The sequence below is a fragment of the Poecile atricapillus genome, chromosome 6, assembly GCF_030490865.1.
Source record: "Poecile atricapillus isolate bPoeAtr1 chromosome 6, bPoeAtr1.hap1, whole genome shotgun sequence".
Classification (NCBI taxonomy): Eukaryota; Metazoa; Chordata; class Aves; order Passeriformes; family Paridae; genus Poecile; species Poecile atricapillus.
The window spans coordinates 21,630,702-21,649,029 of NC_081254.1; the positions used below are offsets into that span (position 1 = coordinate 21,630,702).

The window sequence follows — 18,328 nt, forward strand, 5'->3', positions numbered from 1 at the left end:
TCCTGGGACATGGAAACAGTCTAATATTCACTGAAAGTGACTGCACAACAGCCTAACAGTTGGAATTTGTGTTGAGCTCTTACAGCATTCTTTTTCCCCCTCAGAATCCTGGTCATCTGGTATGCGAGGATATTGATGACAGAAGGGTATTGACAAAGAAAAAAACCTCTTATACAGCAGGAATAGATGTTTGGAGTTAAAAATGAAGCACATAGAGCCAAGGACTACAGTCAACAGCAGTTGGTCATTCAATATGAGAGCTCCCTGGACTGACACAGAGACAGAAAAGCAGCTGTAACCTGTCATACCCAGTAGCCATCCCTCAGCCTCAAGATCAGGTCAAAAGTTAGGGACAGAAGTGCCAGACCCACCAGTCAAGTAAATAATTCACATTATTCTTAGTGACAATGTTCTGGGACAATCAGATTAGTCGCCTTTCCTCAGAAAATAAATGAAGGTATGTCCCAATACAGATGGATACACAACAGACGACTGCCTCCCAAATGCTTTTTCTCTTCAACATAGTTTGTACAACAGATCTTCCATGCTTCTGCACCACAATCAATCTTTGAAGAGTACTCTAGTGAAAAACTTCATGTTTACATCAGCTTCTGGAGTTCCTTGCAAAGGCTATTTTTAAATCCTTGGGGATCTGAGACTTACTCATCTCATAAAATGGCACACTCACAGAATTGAAATCAAAAGCTAGCTGGTTTTATTATGCTCCCACACACTGTTTCTGCCCCATGGTCCATGGTTGATCTTCCAGACTCTTGACTTCAGTCTGAAAGTTAATACAAAGGGAAGGGAATATGAATCAAATCTCCAGCCTGTATGGTTTCATATCTGGTTTCCAATATACAACCAGTTTGCAAGTACCTATAGTATCAGGCTTCTAGGTTGTCATAACATACCCTCAGTTGATTATGAAGTATCTGATCATCACAGCTGTGCTCTAAAAAAACTCCACATTTACTAACAATATCCTGCACGCCAACACTTCAGTAGAATACCCTTCCCTGCACTCTCCATGTTCTCAGATATGTCACCAGCTAACAAGTATGAATTGATTCTATTGCTTCTAAACAGTTAGGATGGACTAAAAAAAGTTATTTTCCCAGCAAGTTTTAATAAATAAGCTCTCATGATGTTTTCCCAAAGTACTTCCCACTGAACCCATGTGAATTGTTCACGTACCGTTCTAAAGTCTTCTTCAAACTTGTAAGCTCCACCTCCCGTGGCACAGAGCGTAGTGTGCAAACTGGAGAAGTTCTTTTCACTACCCATCTGTATGAACCTGTGCATGGCACAGCTGGGAAAGCGGATGAAGTGCAGGTTTCCTTTGCGTCCACACATAGTCAAATTTTTCAGTTCCAGGTGGACATCGCGAATGCCAGTTTTACCATAGGCTGTATTGGAGGTCAAATATTTCCTAATGCTTTTCAGGTTTTCTACCTCCTCCTGTTCTTCCTCTGCAGTAATGTCCTTAGGTTCAAAGTAGACCAGTTTAACCAACGTTCCACCGATATCCATTCCAAACCATGGGAATGCTAAGAACAAGGGGTTTAGGGAGGAAAAAGAGAAAGTCACTATAAATATACAAGCTAGACAAATCACTTAAATAATTTGCTGAATGACAATTCAGTGCAGGCACAGTGGCAGTATCTACTCCTGAGAATTTGGGGTCACTTGCATCCAATCTATATGCTTTAAACACATCTCTAGGTTAAGCCTTCATAAAGCCTCAGTTAAGAAAAATAATAAAGAAAATTTCAAAATATTACTGTCTGAAGAAGCAGGTTTTAGTAAAATGAAAACATTTTTTCCCAGGAAATCATTTTACTCTTCAGTTACCACCTCTTGACAGAGCACATTTACTGCATTTCTCCCAGTTGGCACCAATGGGTGGCAAATGAAATGAAATTGTGTTTCACCCAACTGGCTCCAATTCTGCTAAGAATTAAGGCGATGAGAAGGAGGAAGAAACAGCCAAACAAACAGGAGAACAAGATTTCTCAAGTCATATTCCCACTGTGTAACATTCACAATTGCCTTTCCAAGCTCAGTCAGAATTTCCACGGTCACAAGGCTGTGTCTGAAGTGCAGCAATACAGAGCTCCCTTTATGTAGGCCTCCAGACTCCAACCCACCAGAACCAGCAGCTTTGTTGACTGCAGCACTTGTATATAGTAGCCAAAAGTGAGCTGGCTTATGTTTAGTATTTACCACTGACAGACCCATCCCTTGAGTGTAGACTCCCTTTGCTGGTATATGTGTTAGTCTATCACGTAATTATATAAAAAAATGCCACTATTTGCTTCTCAGCTTGCCACAGCTGGCCTAGGTCCTCCAAAATCTTTGTTTTATTAATAGCAGGAGAAAATAACTATGGAGAAAACCCATCAGAAGACCTGAATAAGCTGGTCTACCTACTCCACTTATATATATATATATATACACACACATATATGTATTAAATAGTATGCCATGTAAGTTTATGAAGCAGTAAGAATTGAGAATACAAAATCTATACACAGGCATTGGAGATGGAGGGAGCTAGCAATGTTTCTTAGAAAAATTAAAAGTACTGAGTATATGATTAACATCTAAGACACACTTTGAAAATAGCAGTCACACAGCCACCTTCTACTTTTTAGGGAGAATCAGGCGGACTTGCTAGAAAAATGATTCTACCAACTATGGCATCTCAACTTGGTGTTGATACAAACTTGAAACCATAAATACCATATGCATAGCTGATTTTTCTGCCAGTGAACCTAAAAATAAACAACTTGGGGCAAACACTTTAATAAGCATAGGAGGTACTTCTCACACTGTCCTTCCTCATGTGATCACAGATCACTGTTAAGTTACTCAGTTTCAAGCTGAAAGAGGCTTAGTCTTTTTTTCTTATCACAAATGTCTCAGCATCATCTGGCTGAACAATTTGTCTAAATTCCCCAATTTTTAATATGCTCCCCCTGCCCAAACCAATCCTTAAATGTCAGATATTTAAATCAGTTATTTCACTCCATTGCTGTATGCCAAGTAATTGAATCATCGGTTTCTCCTCCCAGTCCCCCACGGACAAGGCAGGCATAATGCATACACTCCAATGAAGTTGTGGTTATCTGTTGTAAGGTCTGATTTTATTTTTTTTTCCATGCTGTAGAAGCTGCATAAAGACAGTGAAATTAAGTCTAATTTGAGGTTTGGGAAGATACATAATCCTATGCAGATACATGAGAATTCCCCAAAATGGGAAGAATTCGAAACAAGTATTTCTAAAACAGGCTTTATTTTAAAGAAGCAAAATGTTATAGACTAACAGACACTCTTGAAAGTACGAGGTAAATATTTATGTGAAAGCTGTTCGGTCCATACCGCACAACATTCCAATGCAGTGGAGCTCAGGATGCCAATCCCATTAGTGATTTACACAAATCTTTATTAAAGCTACTGAGAACTTTAATTACCTGACCCACTGGAACAGTTAAGTCTCCTCCTCAGATGTATACTATATGAAAGCAGGAAGTTCTATTTTAAAAGCAGCATGGTTGAACTATGCAACACAGACCCAGCCTGTAGCTAAGTATAAGCCAATTTCTACTGTTTTTCATTAAGGGCATAAAACCTGCTACACTCTACCTGCACCAATATTTGTTATAAAGCCATAATGCAGATTTCACCTTTAAGAGAGGCAAGAAGTGTTCCATCCTCCTATCAAACACAAGCCCAGCAATAAAAGTGTTAAAGTAAGCACTAACAGCTGAGAGTTGTTCATAAATGACTGCCAAGACATTTCATTTTGTATCTTAGCATTTTAAGGAGTTATAACCAAATAACTCACAGAATAAGTACTGCAGAAAACAACTATGAAGTTTCTTCAAGTCTGCATAGTTTTTGGGATAGCTACACATAAAGCTTGCATTTATAAAGTGAGCAAAAATACCAGGACACTTTTTTTTTAGTTAATTCTCTCTGTGAATCTAAGTTCCTTTCATTTTGTTGTGAGCCAAATGGACTGCTGCAGAAAGAAAGGAACTTTGCTTTTAGAACACCAGCAGTTTTCTTCAGCACAAATAAAGAGCCCAAGATCAGACAACAAAACCAGGTATTTCAGTTATGCAGAAAAACAACTTAGTTTTCTTCTCAACTTCTAACACCAGCTCGCTGTTGGAATTACTTGCAATAATTCAACAACCATCTTGACTGGTTGACCACTTAGGAAAAAAAACAAGTCTCCAAGTTTCTAACTGAAATTCATATAACTTAGGCACAATTGCAGTGAGAGTAAAAACACTTCTGTAACACTTCTGTATTCCAGTGATTATTTTAAAATGTATTAATTGTATTTTTTGTTACTATCAGTATGTTCCAAATCAAAATGCACCACTGACCTACTATCAGTTCTTTTCCGCATCTATATATAATTCATCTCAGCTGGTACCTATATACTTCAACTTTCCTGGGGCCACTGAATGTGGTGCTAATGGCAATATACACACAAACTGAAGGTGCTCCTGGGGTTTGCTGCCTCTGAATACAGAAAGTAAGATGATTCAGAGACCATCAAAACTAATAGAGCCTGCTCACTACTACAGCCAGGGGGTATGAAAGAAAGGTGTTTGTGTAGATAAGTTTTTCACAGACTTGAGGGAAAATGGGGAGAAAATTGTGGAGGTTTGGGGTTTTATGTTTGGTATGTTTTTTTTCTTTGTGGGTTGCTGTTTGGGTTGGATTGTTGGGGTTTTTTTTTGGGGGGGGGGGGGTGGTGGGCAGTGTTTGAGGTTTCCTGTTGGTTTGTTTTAAACTGGAAGTCCTGTATTTCATTGATAACTTGATTAAGTGTCCCTGAATTACAAAAAGCCAGGAAAGCAATGAGGGGAAAATAAAATCCATCCCACCCACATCTCAGGCTGATCTCAGTTACTCAAAATTGTGTGATGTACTATGAGCAGCATGGACACCAGATATGTTGCAGAAATGTTCTCACAACGTAAAAAAACGCACTTAATTAAAATTGTCTGATAAGGCTTATAAGCTGATATCTCTCTTTTCAGTAGATATGCAAGATCCCTATTGGATCAATTGAATCTATAACTGTGGCAAAAGCAGACCTATTCTACTGCATTGCTACACAGCAGTAAGTAAAAAAATAACACTGTAAAATCTAGTTTTAGGTCCTATGGAACTGATACAGAAAGCATGAAGATATATCATATGTTCTCAGAAGTCTAGCATAAATCAAAGACTCTACTTATCTTAAAAAAATTAATTCTCTTTATGTTAATAAACTGTCCCAACTACTTTGTGATTTGTTATCATGAGACAAAAATCTGTACTAGTCCAAAATTTAGCTGCAGAAGCATGTGACAATGCAAACAGAAGGTATCTAAAGCATTGCATAAGTAGGTAATCTGATGCACACCAACAGCTGTGTATCTGGGGCAAAGGTTCACTCACGAGAAATTCCACGATACATTTTACCTAGTTTCTGCATTAACTCTGCAGTATCAGGCTATTCCTACAAGACAGTATTATACTCAGATTTCAACACCTTGGATTTTTAAAAATCTTATGCTTAACACACAATATAATGAGGGTATGTGGAAAGTAAATATCAAATCACAACAGGCTCCTCACAGACAAGAGCTCAGGAGAAGCAAGAATGAGAGGGAACTCCTGGGTCATCAAGTAAAATTTGCCCCCATTAAAGAAGATAACCAAGATTAATCCTTTTCATACATTTAAACAACCACCACATAAGGTTAGATGAATCTTTTTACTCCTCAACATTCAGAGATTGTGCTTGAATCCTGCTGGAGAGAACATTCTTCTCTGCACCTGAGCCCTGGATTTATTCCTGACTAGCTTGGAGCACTTTATTCTTTTGCCAAAACTGTTTCAGTTTATATATCTCTCTTACAAGACCTGTATTTTCAGGTACATGTACAGTGCCTGTACATTTTCAAGACAGGTACAGTATTTAATTTTTTTTATCAATAATTTGAATGGTGGTATCAATACTCTGATAGCTTAGTCATAAGTATCTCAGATGAAATATCTTCGTTTTGGCTGCTTTTCTTTCTGAACACACTTATGTTGAAATCCTATTACTTCATTTACATTTCATTTGCACTGCTTGATACTTTGATGATCTAGGAACTTCCTGTGTTAATTGGGTCCAGAGGAGGTGAGAAAGCCAAAAGCAGTAAAGGGAAAAAAAAAACCCAAAACATCAAAACAAGACACATAACATGGTACAGTATTCTTACAGCTTCTGAAAGCTGATTTTTATTTAAAAAAAAATAAAGCGATAATAGCTTACACATATTTTTCAATTAGTTCTTCCAATTTTACAAAGTTATAAATAAATAAAATGGAAGCATTTTTTTCTTTGAACAAAACTAGAATATGCAGCTCAAAAAATTAATTATATCTGCTTAGTAATTAAAGATTCCTCAAACCTTAGAAAGCTAGAGCTAAATGATGCACACATATCAGGTGAAGACTTCCAGCTCATCTTCGGTAACAAGGGCTTATGGAATGTCTTCCTCCTCACCAGAAAAACAAACAAACAAAACCCAAAAGTTACAATCAACCCCATAGAAAGTTCAAACCCAAAAGCAGAGAGCTTTTTGTAAAACAGGTGTGACCATCCACACAAGTGTAGTTATAATACCACAAACTGACTTCTAAAGAAAAAGAAAACTGACACAAGCCTAGTTAACAACCCTGGCAACCCATCCAGTTAAACTAAGGAAGAAGGAAAGCAAAGACAGGATTCCAAACAGGGCAGTACTAGGTGAGTCCTCTCTCACAGCAGGCTTATCAGCAAAGCATACTGATTTCATGGGAAATCTTCCTTTCTGAGAGGGGAAAAAGACTTGTGGACATAGAATTCTACCTCACTTTGTCAGAAAGTAAAAACAATCAAGAAAATAAGAGTTTAAAGGAATAATTGCTGCAGAAAGATAGGCTTCATTTGTTGAAATATTGGGAAATGCCAATTATCTCATTATCTTCACCACCACACAAAGCAAACCCTGCAATCAATACTGGTCTCCACATGCCATGTGGCAACTGCACTTCATTTTGCAATCTGTCCTTAAGAAAAGAACAAACATCTGCAAAGACCAGGATTAAAAGCACCAAACAAACCAGTAAAAATGGTACTGTGTAGTATTGACTAGAGGACGATGCAGTGGAAAGGTATGCAGTACCAGGACAATTTGAGTAATAATGTAATGAATTTTTTAAGATGGTGACAATATACTATCCATATTTCCTGTATGACTAATACTAAATTTCAAACTTGTTCTTGTACAAAATAAACTATATATATATATTAAAAAGGATATCGGCAAGCATTCATATATTTTAATCAGCAAATAAATTGCCCACAGAATAGTTCTACAAAGCACTTCCCTCAACTGCTGTTTTCATTAAAGCCTCATTTCACTAAAACTCCACACCTGAAGATTCAGCTGTCATACATATTGGGCAATATAGTCAGTCAGCTGTGCTTTGTACTCTGATGGGCTCTTTTTTCCCCTCAAGATGGGATAGAAATTCCAAGGCCCCCACTGTTTCTTAATCAAGTGATTACATGAATCCCTGAAAGTTTTATTTTTTGTTTAAGAATAGTTTTTACTATTATGAAGCGTTTGATATGCAAGTGCTGACTTCTCTTAGTTACACCAAATCAAGTCCAAGTTCTGCAGTTTTTTTTTTATTAAGAAAGGGTGAGAGAGGACAAAGACTATAAAAACAGTTTGTGACAGAGAACAACTTGGTCATAGATAGGTTAAATTTGATAGAGAACTAAATTATCTATCAACAGGTACTGTAAGCACTACATGATTAATTAATTCAGATAACACTAGGGCAAAGTGGCATGAATGGCTCAACAAAAGCATTGAAAAAGTCAGAAAAGGCACTGGCTAATACACAGTCCTGTGAAAGGTGCAGCTCTTCAAGGTTGTTTCTAAATATGTTCTGTTTAACCAGAAAAGTTTTTTTAATATTCACTTCAAAACAAAGGAAAAACCCAAAACCCAGAGTAGCCAAATGCACACTACTTCCTACTGAGTAGAAACATCTTTGAGTTTTGGCAGCAGGCAGCTATGATTCTGACTATCCCCATTACCCTTTTGGAACATGCTGAACTTGTAACAAAGAAGCAAACATTTGTGGGTTTATGCAAAGAGCTAGGAAAGTAAGAGTGAAAAGAAACAGAGTACTTTACCCCCTAAATTGTTTTACTTGCAGAGTTTACCACGGAATTATTCAATACCTCCCTACCTACAAGTAAGCAATACTTATCAACACTTATTTACTTATTTATTTACTTATCAATAAACCATAGAGAATTAAGGAAATAGAGAATTAACAAACAGGACGTTCGACTCTCAGACTTAAAACCAAACCTGAAATAGACAGCAGTTGACGAACACTTCCTAAATTAGAAGCATATTACAAATTTAAGCTGTTTATAAATATTTTTCCCCGCCAGTCAGAATAACTTGCTACGGGTCCCCAGATTCATTTTTTCCTTCATTCTAACAGCACTTGGGAAAGGAGCACATACTAAGCCCGCGGAGCCTTCCCACACTCCAGAGCGCCCCGGCGGCCCGGCGTTACTCACAGTGTTGCTTGGGCACTATGAGCTTCATGTGTGCGGCAGGGAGGCAGCGAGACGGGCAGGACCCTGGGCACCGCCCGACGCGCTGCTCGGCAAGGAGCGGCCGCCCGCCGCCCGCCCGCGTTTGTGCCGGGCCGCCGCTCCCCGCCCGCCGCCGCCCCATTGGCGCAGGGCGGGCCCGGCCCACGCGGGAGCGGGGCCGTGCCCGGGCGGCGCCGCCGCATTGGCCGGCACGGGGCCCTCGCTCCGCCCGCCCGGCAGCCGGCGTAGGGGGGCGGAACGCCCGCGGCGCGTAGCCGGGCGGCCGTCAGTCCCGGCCGGGCGGCGCTCCGCAGGGAGGGAGGTGGCGCGGGACCCGCGGCCGCCCGACACCGGCCCGGGCTGCGGCAGCGCCGCGCGGAGGGGGCCGGGCCGGCGCCGCTCCCCAGAGCCGCCGCGGTCATCACTTACGTGGCCTGTGCCGCCGGCCCGAGTCCACCCTCCGGCGCAGCCTGCATTTCTTGGCCGGGGAGCCGTGGCTAAGCGGCGGCAGCTCCGGGCGTAGCAGCAGCGGGTGCGGCGGCTCCCCGCAGCCGCCGTTGCTGAGCGGCGGGCCCGAGGGGTGGAAGCCGTTCTGCAGCAGCCCGCCGAGCAGCGAGCAGGAGGCGGCGGCGGGCGGCGGCGGCCCCGCCGGGGCGGCGGGCTGGGCGCGGAGCTGCTCGCCCATGGCGGCAGCTTCTCCCCTTTGTCTCCCTGCTCAGGTCCGGCTGGGCGCGGCGGAGCCTCCGCTCATGCCGGCGCCCGTGCCCGCAGCTCCGAGCGCTGGGATGCGGCGCCCGCCCCCCCCGCACGGCGCAGGCGTCCTGCCCGCAGCGCGCTGCAGAGGGGCGGCCGCCGCCCTCGCCGGGGACGCGGCGACCCCCCCGCCCGGCCAACGTGCGCGCTCCCGGCGCCGCGCCCCGCACCTGCGGGCCTCCGCCGGCGGCCCCGGGAGTGCGCCGGGGCGGGGCACGGCCACCCGCAAGCTGCCCCCGCTACAACTGCGCTGTGGCCTGGCGCCCGCGACCCTGCTCGCTGGCGCACGCTGAGCAGGCTGCCCCCTGACACCGCCTGCGGTGTCATTTTCGCTTCGGCGTACCCTGGCGCACACTCATGCGGCTCAGGTAGCTGTGTCTCCGAGGCCTCGGTGCGTGTGTTCACAGGTACGCCTTGCACCTCACACAAAGTTACTTATTCATCGGTCGGAACGTTCAAATTTTTGTCTACATTGTCACGTGTCACTCAACAGCTTAGAGGGACTAGGGTGACCTTGAATGTGTTTGACCTCATGCTTTTTAAGTATCTTGGCTTTCCCTGCACAGCACTGGTAATCTTGTGACTGTGATTTATTCTCTGACCGCTGAGATATCCAAGTGTAAAAACGCATTTTCTGAATGGAATATATCAAATATCAAGTGGAGATAAAATAAAACTGGGTGAACTATGCTGCGGTGTCATGTGTATACTAGAAAAGAAACACTAATTAAATTTTGCTCTGCATATGAAGGTCATTTCTTTATACAAACTGTCAGTCACTATATGCATGGTTATCCTTAAAGTAAAAACAAGTCTCACAATGGCTCCTTCTTACACCTAGAGATGGGGCAGGACATGGGGCCTCCACAGTAGAACATGTACAAAGAACAAAGAGCTATTATAACTGCCTCCAGAAAGGGATACTGCATTAAGAAATGGCTTCATGAGAGGTAATGTGGCATTCTCTCCACTTCTTGGCCCAGACCAGAACATTGTGTTTACGTAGCTGGGAGCAAACAACAGAAAAACATGCACACCAAGTTGGGAAAATGAAGAAAGAGTGTTTGAGAACAAAGTAAAATTTTCTTCCTCAAAGCCTGCAAGTAATATTCTGAAGATTATTTAAATATTTAAAATGTTCTTAATAGTCTTACACATAAGCACTTGAAATTGCCAGTCCAAAAGCGGCTGTCCTGAAGAGGGTAAGAAGGAAGACAGGCTACAAACAGTTACTGCTACATGGGGGCTTAGTGCTTCCAAAACTGTGAAATTCCTTGAGAAATCCCTAATTTACCAGATTATGTTTAAACTACAAAGCAGAAGGCTGCTGCCTGGACTGGCACAGACCTTCATGTCATTTGATGGCAGATCTGGGCAGTTGGCTGGGTACAATTTATGAAATTGTCATGTCCAGCCTCTTAGGGCATGAAGAAGCCTTGCTGCTACTGTCCTCCAGCTGGTAACAGCTGTCCCTTCTCATCCCCGACACAGAAAACGACTGCACATACAGCCAGCCCCATATAGAACAGGAGATCAAACTTGTTTTGCTCCGCATTTGCTGGGAGCAGACACAAGAGCAGTTACTGTATCTCAGCTGAAAGGTGGCAACTTTTTACTTTACTCCAACAAAAGCAACAGCACCTTTAATTGCACTCGTAATTTCCTTGTGGTAGCAGAATAATCCTTCCACTGACACACTGGAATACTGCACTCAAATACTCTGTCAAATTTTAGGCTTCTAAAAAGCTTTTGGAATAACTAACAGAATGAAATTAAAACATCAAGTTTTATCAATGAAATGAAAGATTTGAAAGGGTATACAATCTAGAAGAGGTAGCAGCAAAGGAAATCATCACAGTTGTTCAGAAATAAGAAAGTGGCAACTGCAGGAAGGGAAATTTACACTGGAGGCAGACATTTCCTAGCATGCAGTTAAACAAAGACAGAACTGGAAGACTTGACTGTTCATTGCTGGCGAGTTTTTACGAGAAACTAAGTATTTGTGGATGAACAGTTTAAGTAGAACCAATCCAGACTTAAAGCAAGGAAAGGGCACTTTTCTTAAGTTCCTTCCAATCCTTTATTTCTAATTAAGTATTTCCCTAATATTTTGCTGTTAATTTTGCATAATTATGCCACAGATAGAAGTGGACTGGAGCATATAAAATCTGTCACTGAAGTCATGGCATGTATTACAAATGAAGTTTCTAACACCTTGGTGCAACTAAAGCAATTTTTTCCTCTTCCTTTTACCCTAGCTTTCTAAGCAAACCATGCTTACCAGTTCAGTTTTCAGTTAAACTTGTAAGACAATCTAAATAGAATCTATGTGCAATATTGAGAAACTAAGTCAAGGATGATTTCAGTTCTTTCAAAATTAACATTTACTCTGTATTTCTGTCTTTCTTCCTCAACTGAAGCAGGTGGAAGCTCCTAGTTTATATTTTAAAATATTTTCTATATATCTCACTGTAAACTAGCAATCTGGTGGGAAAAGGACTACAAACACATTGTATGCTGAACAATCCAGGACACAAATGACCTCAGATCGCTGAACAAGTCTGCTATACTGACCCACCTATTACATACATATTACACATATTACATCTGCACAGCAAACACATAATGGATTATTCCATACCTGCCTGTGCTTCAGACACTCAGCTTTCTCTCACCTCTTATTTGTTTATAAACACAGAGGGCAAGTCTGCAATTCTCTAACTCTGTCAGTTTCAGCAATACTGACTCCCTTGCAGTTAGGATACCTTGCCATGGTTCAAAAGTGCTGTGCTCCAGGTGTTACAGTTCAAAACTAATGGAACTGGAAAAAACAAACAAACAAACAAACAAAACACACCACCCTTTCAGGTATATTATCATCCTGGCTTGAAATTTTTTAGGAACCTCTGAGGGTTGTGTTTCCCTCTTTCGTTCCATGGGACTCCTATATCTGTGGTCTAAGGCTAAGCTAAAATAAGTATCAAACAGGTGCAGTCCACATGTAAATCTGTTATCTAAAACCAACAAAAGTCTTACAGAGCACCAGTGGTGTTATTCTAATTCAAAGCCAATCAGCTATAAAGGTTTGGTCATATTTTGGAGAGAAGTGGTAACAAGACACATGCACATCTCAAACTACACAGACTGTTTTACACAATGCAAAGAATCTAAGGAAAGAGACTTCTATAGATGCCTGAGTATTTATAGTCAAGCAGTTGCTGGCTCTCTGCCATTTCTGTTTATATTTCTATTCAAATTATTTCCATGTTTATCCTGTTTGTATACTGCAGGCCAGTTATACTAGTTCTTACTCAATTTTTCCTCTTTGAAATAAAGCAAGTGCAGTAAAGCAGAATAAATTAACTATTTAGAACATTCATCACAAAACAAAAAATACTGTTGATTTGTTTTAGGTTCATTCACATATTGCACATATCAAATAGAAAGTGCCAGGTCTAAGAGTCTGGTATTTCTTCTCAATTTATCTTCAGAACTGGGAAAAAAACCTGATTTGGTGTATGCAGGACCTTTGGTAGACACATGTTTTTTTCAAGTTCTTTTTCTCAAAAACTGCAGGGCTAGAAGACGAACAGTCAAGCGTAACTATATAATGACAAGCGATAGATGTGTAAATCAAAGAGGACAAAACAGCTCTAAAACTGCGCAAAATTCTTATCGGGAAAGTGCAATGTCAGAGTATTTAAAAATGGATGTAAAGACCTCTGGAATTATTGGTGTGACTCAGGAAAGCTAAGGAAGTCTTACTATCACAACAGCTAGCTCACATGAGAATTCTGCTTCCCCCAAACACTAATGCATCTGAGAGGGGAAACTGATTGCAGATGACAGGGGAAATGAATGGCATCAATTTAGCCATATGCCTAAATCTTTGTCAGATTGAGGCCAAGAAAGATTATATTGAGACCATTAGTTCCTTCCCTTTTCACCCACCTATTAGTACAGGCTTCTTTCAATTATGCCTTCTGTGGCACTTGAAGAAAACCTGTTGATGTTACGAAGAAAAGCCTTGCACAAAGGGGAAGTTCATCTCCCCCTCATTTTCATCCAGGGAGAGAAACACAGAAAAAGGCACTCTGTCTAAGCAGGAATGTTGCTTTGGCAGTTTGAACAGCCATGAGGAAGAATGTTCTTTCTCTTTGTTGATGACAAATAGGGCATAGATAGATCTCCTGGCCCAAGCACCAAGCTCAGTGGCCAGGCAAGGCAGCATGAATGCTACCTGGAATGCTGTCTGGACTAGGACACAGAATTATGTGTGGTGGAAGGGATCTTAAATACCATTTAGTTCCAGCCCCCCTGCCACGTAGAAGGATGCCACCTGACAGATCAGGTTGCTTAGTGCCCCATCCAATCTGGCCTTGAACACTCCCAGGAATGGACTCACAACTTGTCTGCACAACCTTTTCCAGTGCCCCACTATCCTCTGAGAGAGAATTTCTTCCTAACAATATCAATTGTAAATCTCTGCTCCCCCTTGTCCAATCACTATCTGCCTGTGTAACAGACTTGACTTACACATCTAATAACAGCAGCCAAGACTAGGGAATAAGAGTCAGAAGGGTACATAGATGTAGGCTGGTCTTACCATCTTGCCCATCCCTGTGGCCAGACTTTGCAGCAGTCCAAGTGGCTTCTACAGTTCTCCTCTGGCAGTTCTGAGATGAGATTAGGGATTGTGGTTGCTGTCTTTTATCCCAACTGAAAGAAAGCATGCAGCGGTCACAAAGCAGTGATAACCTTTTCTCTCTAAAGTCTTCCTTGCCAATACCTCTGTTTCTATGTCCAACTAGACAATTATAACTTAGTTTACACTTGCTCTCTCCAACTTTTAACTGATCCCTGGCAGTTAAAGAGCTGTTGGTGCTCTTATTTTACAGGAAACAAAAAATTTAAGTGCCTTAGTTCAGACATTTCAAATAAAACTGCCCAAATTAGTAGCATTTAGGGTCCTTGATTATTTCTTATGAGTACCAGACAGTGAAGATAAAGCAGCTGTTGGAGGCAAATAATCTTTTTTTTCCAGGTCATAGTGTCTATTCTGCAGAGAACTTTTTTAAAAAGAAAACAAACATGTAATGGATTAAAACTCTTAGGTACGTAAAAAAGGTAGAAAACTCATTTCCAACGCACTCTCCTTTGCCCCATAAAGTCTACCTTGTACCCAAGTATTTGGCTCAGTGTACTACTGCTTATCTTTAACTATCAAACTTAAATACACAAAATGTGACTGGAAAACATGCAAGTTCACAACCCACTGATTGAGAAATAATGTTCATCATCATATCATCATAAATTATTGCAAAAAGAGGCAGAGCACTTGGTAGAGAAAACAATGGCCTTTGCTCCTGACTGCTCCCCCACAGACAATTATCCTCATGTATGTATACATACTGGTTTTGCTCAGCTGAATGTCTTTCACTTTCTTTTCAACTCAGCATTTTCATATGGTCCTTCACAATGCAATCAGGAGGTAAGTGATAGTTTCAAAACAAGCAGTCTGGAAGAATGAACGGCTGCCAAATACGAAGGACTATCTCTTCCTTATTCAGCACTGCCACATCTAAAGAGGAGAAACTGGTTCTCCTATCAACAGTCAGCTGCTCAAGAGACTTTTTACTTGAATTGGTCTGCACTCCCAGAGCTTAAATGCTGACATGAAATTTCCCTGGATATTAATGATAATGAATCAGGTAGCAACAGGGAACCTGAGTTCCCATGCCTAAGGAATGCCTTCCTATGTTTGGAAGAGATAAAAAAAGGCATCTCTTTAAACTATTCTAGCTGCATACACATACCTCCAATGCAGACAAAACTGGCTTACTCCTCTAACTCAGGAGGGAACACACAGTGCCCATCAGAGCCTAGAAAGGACACAGAGGTTTAATTTTCCTTCTTTTAAACTAGCCCAGAGATGAGAATTAGTGTAAAATGGCAACACACCACACTTTTAGTACTTTTCCAGCAAGGAAGCCTATGTCTGAATGAATATTTAAGCACAGGGTTTAAGTCCAAACACCACAACTCACCTGGAGCTAAAAATTTAGTAGAATATGTACTTTGAGACAGATAAACCAAAGACCTGTTTAAGCTAAAAAACATTTAGAATGTCCTTGTGAGTTTAAGTTGAAACCACAGGCAATAACACACAAATGCTAATATTTTTAAAAATACCTTTTTAATCCATGTTTGCAAAGAATGAGAGTTTTATGTAGGAAGGAGCTATGCTACAAATGACAAATTTGTCCTTATATGCTCCGACTACCTGGTAACAAAGAAGGGAAATAACCTTATGGTAGCATAGGGTGGGTTTGCCCTAGCTGTATCTTCTGAATATTTCTGGAACTAATAACTTTACCTTACAGTAAATATGTTCTGTGCTGTGCATTTCACTATGTTCAAGAGGCCAATTTAGAGCTTTCAGGCTTTCACAAGGACAATACAAACTATGTATACACTAAAAAAGAGATCAGAACTGTAATTATAGACTTCTGTTTTTTCATTAAAGACATTGTGAAAAAGATCCCCTAGCTTTGAAAGCAACTTTCAGTGTCTCTCCTGCATAGGAGGTGATTTGTATTTCACTGCAGGGATCTTAAGTGTCACCAAAATATTTGTTTTCTTGTAATAAAACATATCTAATACAAACACACACTTTGTCTAATGGGAATTTAAGACTCAAAGATACCATAGGGGTGATCAAAACAAGTTATTTGGATCAATTATTAACATGGAAGTATCTAAGAAACATGCCAAGTACCATGGAGCACAAAAGATTTTGCATCTTCTAACATATGCTGTAACACCCTGGGACATCACTTTAACAACTACATATAAAGCTCTGTTTATAGACATTTATTGTTCTTTTCAACCCTTGATCTCATGAACACTCCTGATGAAATTTATTGTATTTATCCTTAACTTTGACATGGATGTCAGATAAAGAAGCTACTATTTCATTTGGTGCCAGTGGTGTCACACATGGAATGAGAAAACAAAAGCATTGTGTATCTCCTGTAAAATAGAAGACAAAGATACTTTTTTTTTATCAGTTTACAAAACCTTTATGTATCTGCTAAAAACAGAACTGATACAGCAAAGACATCTATCCCTCATCCTTTTTTCCTGACTGCTCTAAAAGTAGTAAGCACCAACTGACTTGCTTTTTCTTCATTTATAAAATTTAATTTATGTACCAGAGGAGACATGTATCTTATCTTTGTTCCATTTCCTCTTGGGGGAACCAAACCAAAATATAGAACCAAACAAACAAAAACCCAAAACACACACACACACAAAAAAAAGGAAAATAAAAAGATTGAGAACAAGCAGAATAAGCACACAGGTCAGAAAGGAAGGTACACACACCACATCAGATAAAGGTGTAAGATGCAGTGGTTATGAGGCATCAGTGGTCATGGACTGCACATAACATAATGCCCACAAATAGGACATTAGTCTTCATTCATAGGTACAACTGCAATCTGATACAAACTGAAATCTATACATGTGGCCTAAAATCCTTAACAAAAAAAAAAACTTGTCTGATTTATGACATCCTTATCATCAGCACTTTTCAGACCTTAGATACTCCCAGAATATATAAAGACATACATAGACAAAGTCATTTTTAGAGCAGATTCATTCCCATATTTTGAAGCAAATGCAAAGAGCAGCAATGATGGGCTTATCATGACTATTTTCATAGGAACGGCAAAGACAAACAATTAATGAAAATGTTAAGGAAAAACCCCTTATCTTTTCTGTAGAGAGAAATCAGACTAGAACCCTAATTTCAGTGAATTAGAATGTCTGTGATTAAAACAAAAATCCCAAAAGTCACCGTCTCCAATCACCAACCAAGTTTAAATTTGATTATAAACAGATTGACTTCAGTCACAGCATAGACTGACATAAGCAAAAAAGTAAGATAAAACATAGTTCCGAATTTAAATAATTTTCAAGTACATGGTGCTCTGTGCACACAGAGCCTTTACAAACTGGGAATAACTGCTCTTCTCACATTCCATTTAAAGAAAAAAGCAACAATGCTTAAATAAAAAGTAGCAAGATAGCTGAGAAAGGACTTGCAGACAGGACTCACTTCCAAAATGAAAGCTGTATTTGGATCATTTTGACCCAAAACAGAAATTCAAATGTCCATGCTCCTCAGCTGAAAAACTTAGTAGCAGAACTCCACAGTCATTCTCAGTTTTTGAACTCATTTTCCTAGGCAGGGTCAGTGCTAAAATGGAAATCTGAAAGACTTCTTTTTGAAAAACATCAGAATATCTTAAAAAAAAAAAATCTTTTTTTTTTTTAAAATAAATTAGGAAACATCTTCAGTTCCCCAGAAGCTGTATTCTCAGGACAACTGGCTATTAATATAGCAGTGCTTTAGGCAGGCTGATTAACAGTCAAACTTACATTTCATCAGGCAGAGAACACGATGTCTTCCATTTGGTATGGCAGTGCCCTGGAAATACTCCTCCTTCATGCTGCTTATTGGAAACAGGATCCATTTAAGTTTAAATACCAAACAAACCCTTTGCTTGCAGTTTCAGCAAATTAACTCATCAGTATTAGCTTTCTTTGTTGGAATTCCTTGAGCATATTACAAACACACATTTTCACTTCACTGACATTTCTAGTTCTGCTTGAAAATGGAATGAAAAGCCTGCCTATTTATCTTTGCCTGTACATCCACCCAAGTTATGTCATCTGGCCATTACCAGTGTGATCAAAGTTCCAGGCACACAGGTAATTGACCTCAAAGTATGGTGTTTGAAGTCCTTGTTTGACATGATTTGTGTTATTTTCTGCGTCAGTAATTATTTCATCTGTTGTCCGCTATACTCACAATCAAACAAAAGAAAGAGAATACAAACT

The 18,328-nt window shown here is 40.4% G+C and overlaps 1 protein-coding gene across 5 annotated transcripts in view; it reads right to left on the minus strand.

Annotated features, from left to right (window-relative positions):
- PANK1 (pantothenate kinase 1) overlaps positions 1-18,102 on the minus strand; it is a 35,409-nt gene extending 17,307 nt beyond the window's left edge. The window contains exons 1-3 of one of the 5 annotated variants that reach the window (XM_058841783.1): positions 17,867-18,102; positions 14,028-14,140; positions 1,198-1,550 (exon numbers count right to left, since the gene is read on the minus strand). In XM_058841783.1, coding sequence (XP_058697766.1) covers positions 1,198-1,550; positions 14,028-14,140; positions 17,867-17,961 — 561 coding nt within the window. In that variant the 5' untranslated portion in view covers positions 17,962-18,102. Of the gene's footprint in view, positions 1-1,197; positions 1,551-8,650; positions 8,798-9,097; positions 9,401-14,027; positions 14,141-15,237; positions 15,304-17,866 lie in introns of those variants that run through there. The other 4 variants (XM_058841786.1, XM_058841788.1, XM_058841782.1 and 1 more) reach the window with 4 other exon arrangements.
- Between the last annotated feature and the right edge of the window lie 226 nt (positions 18,103-18,328).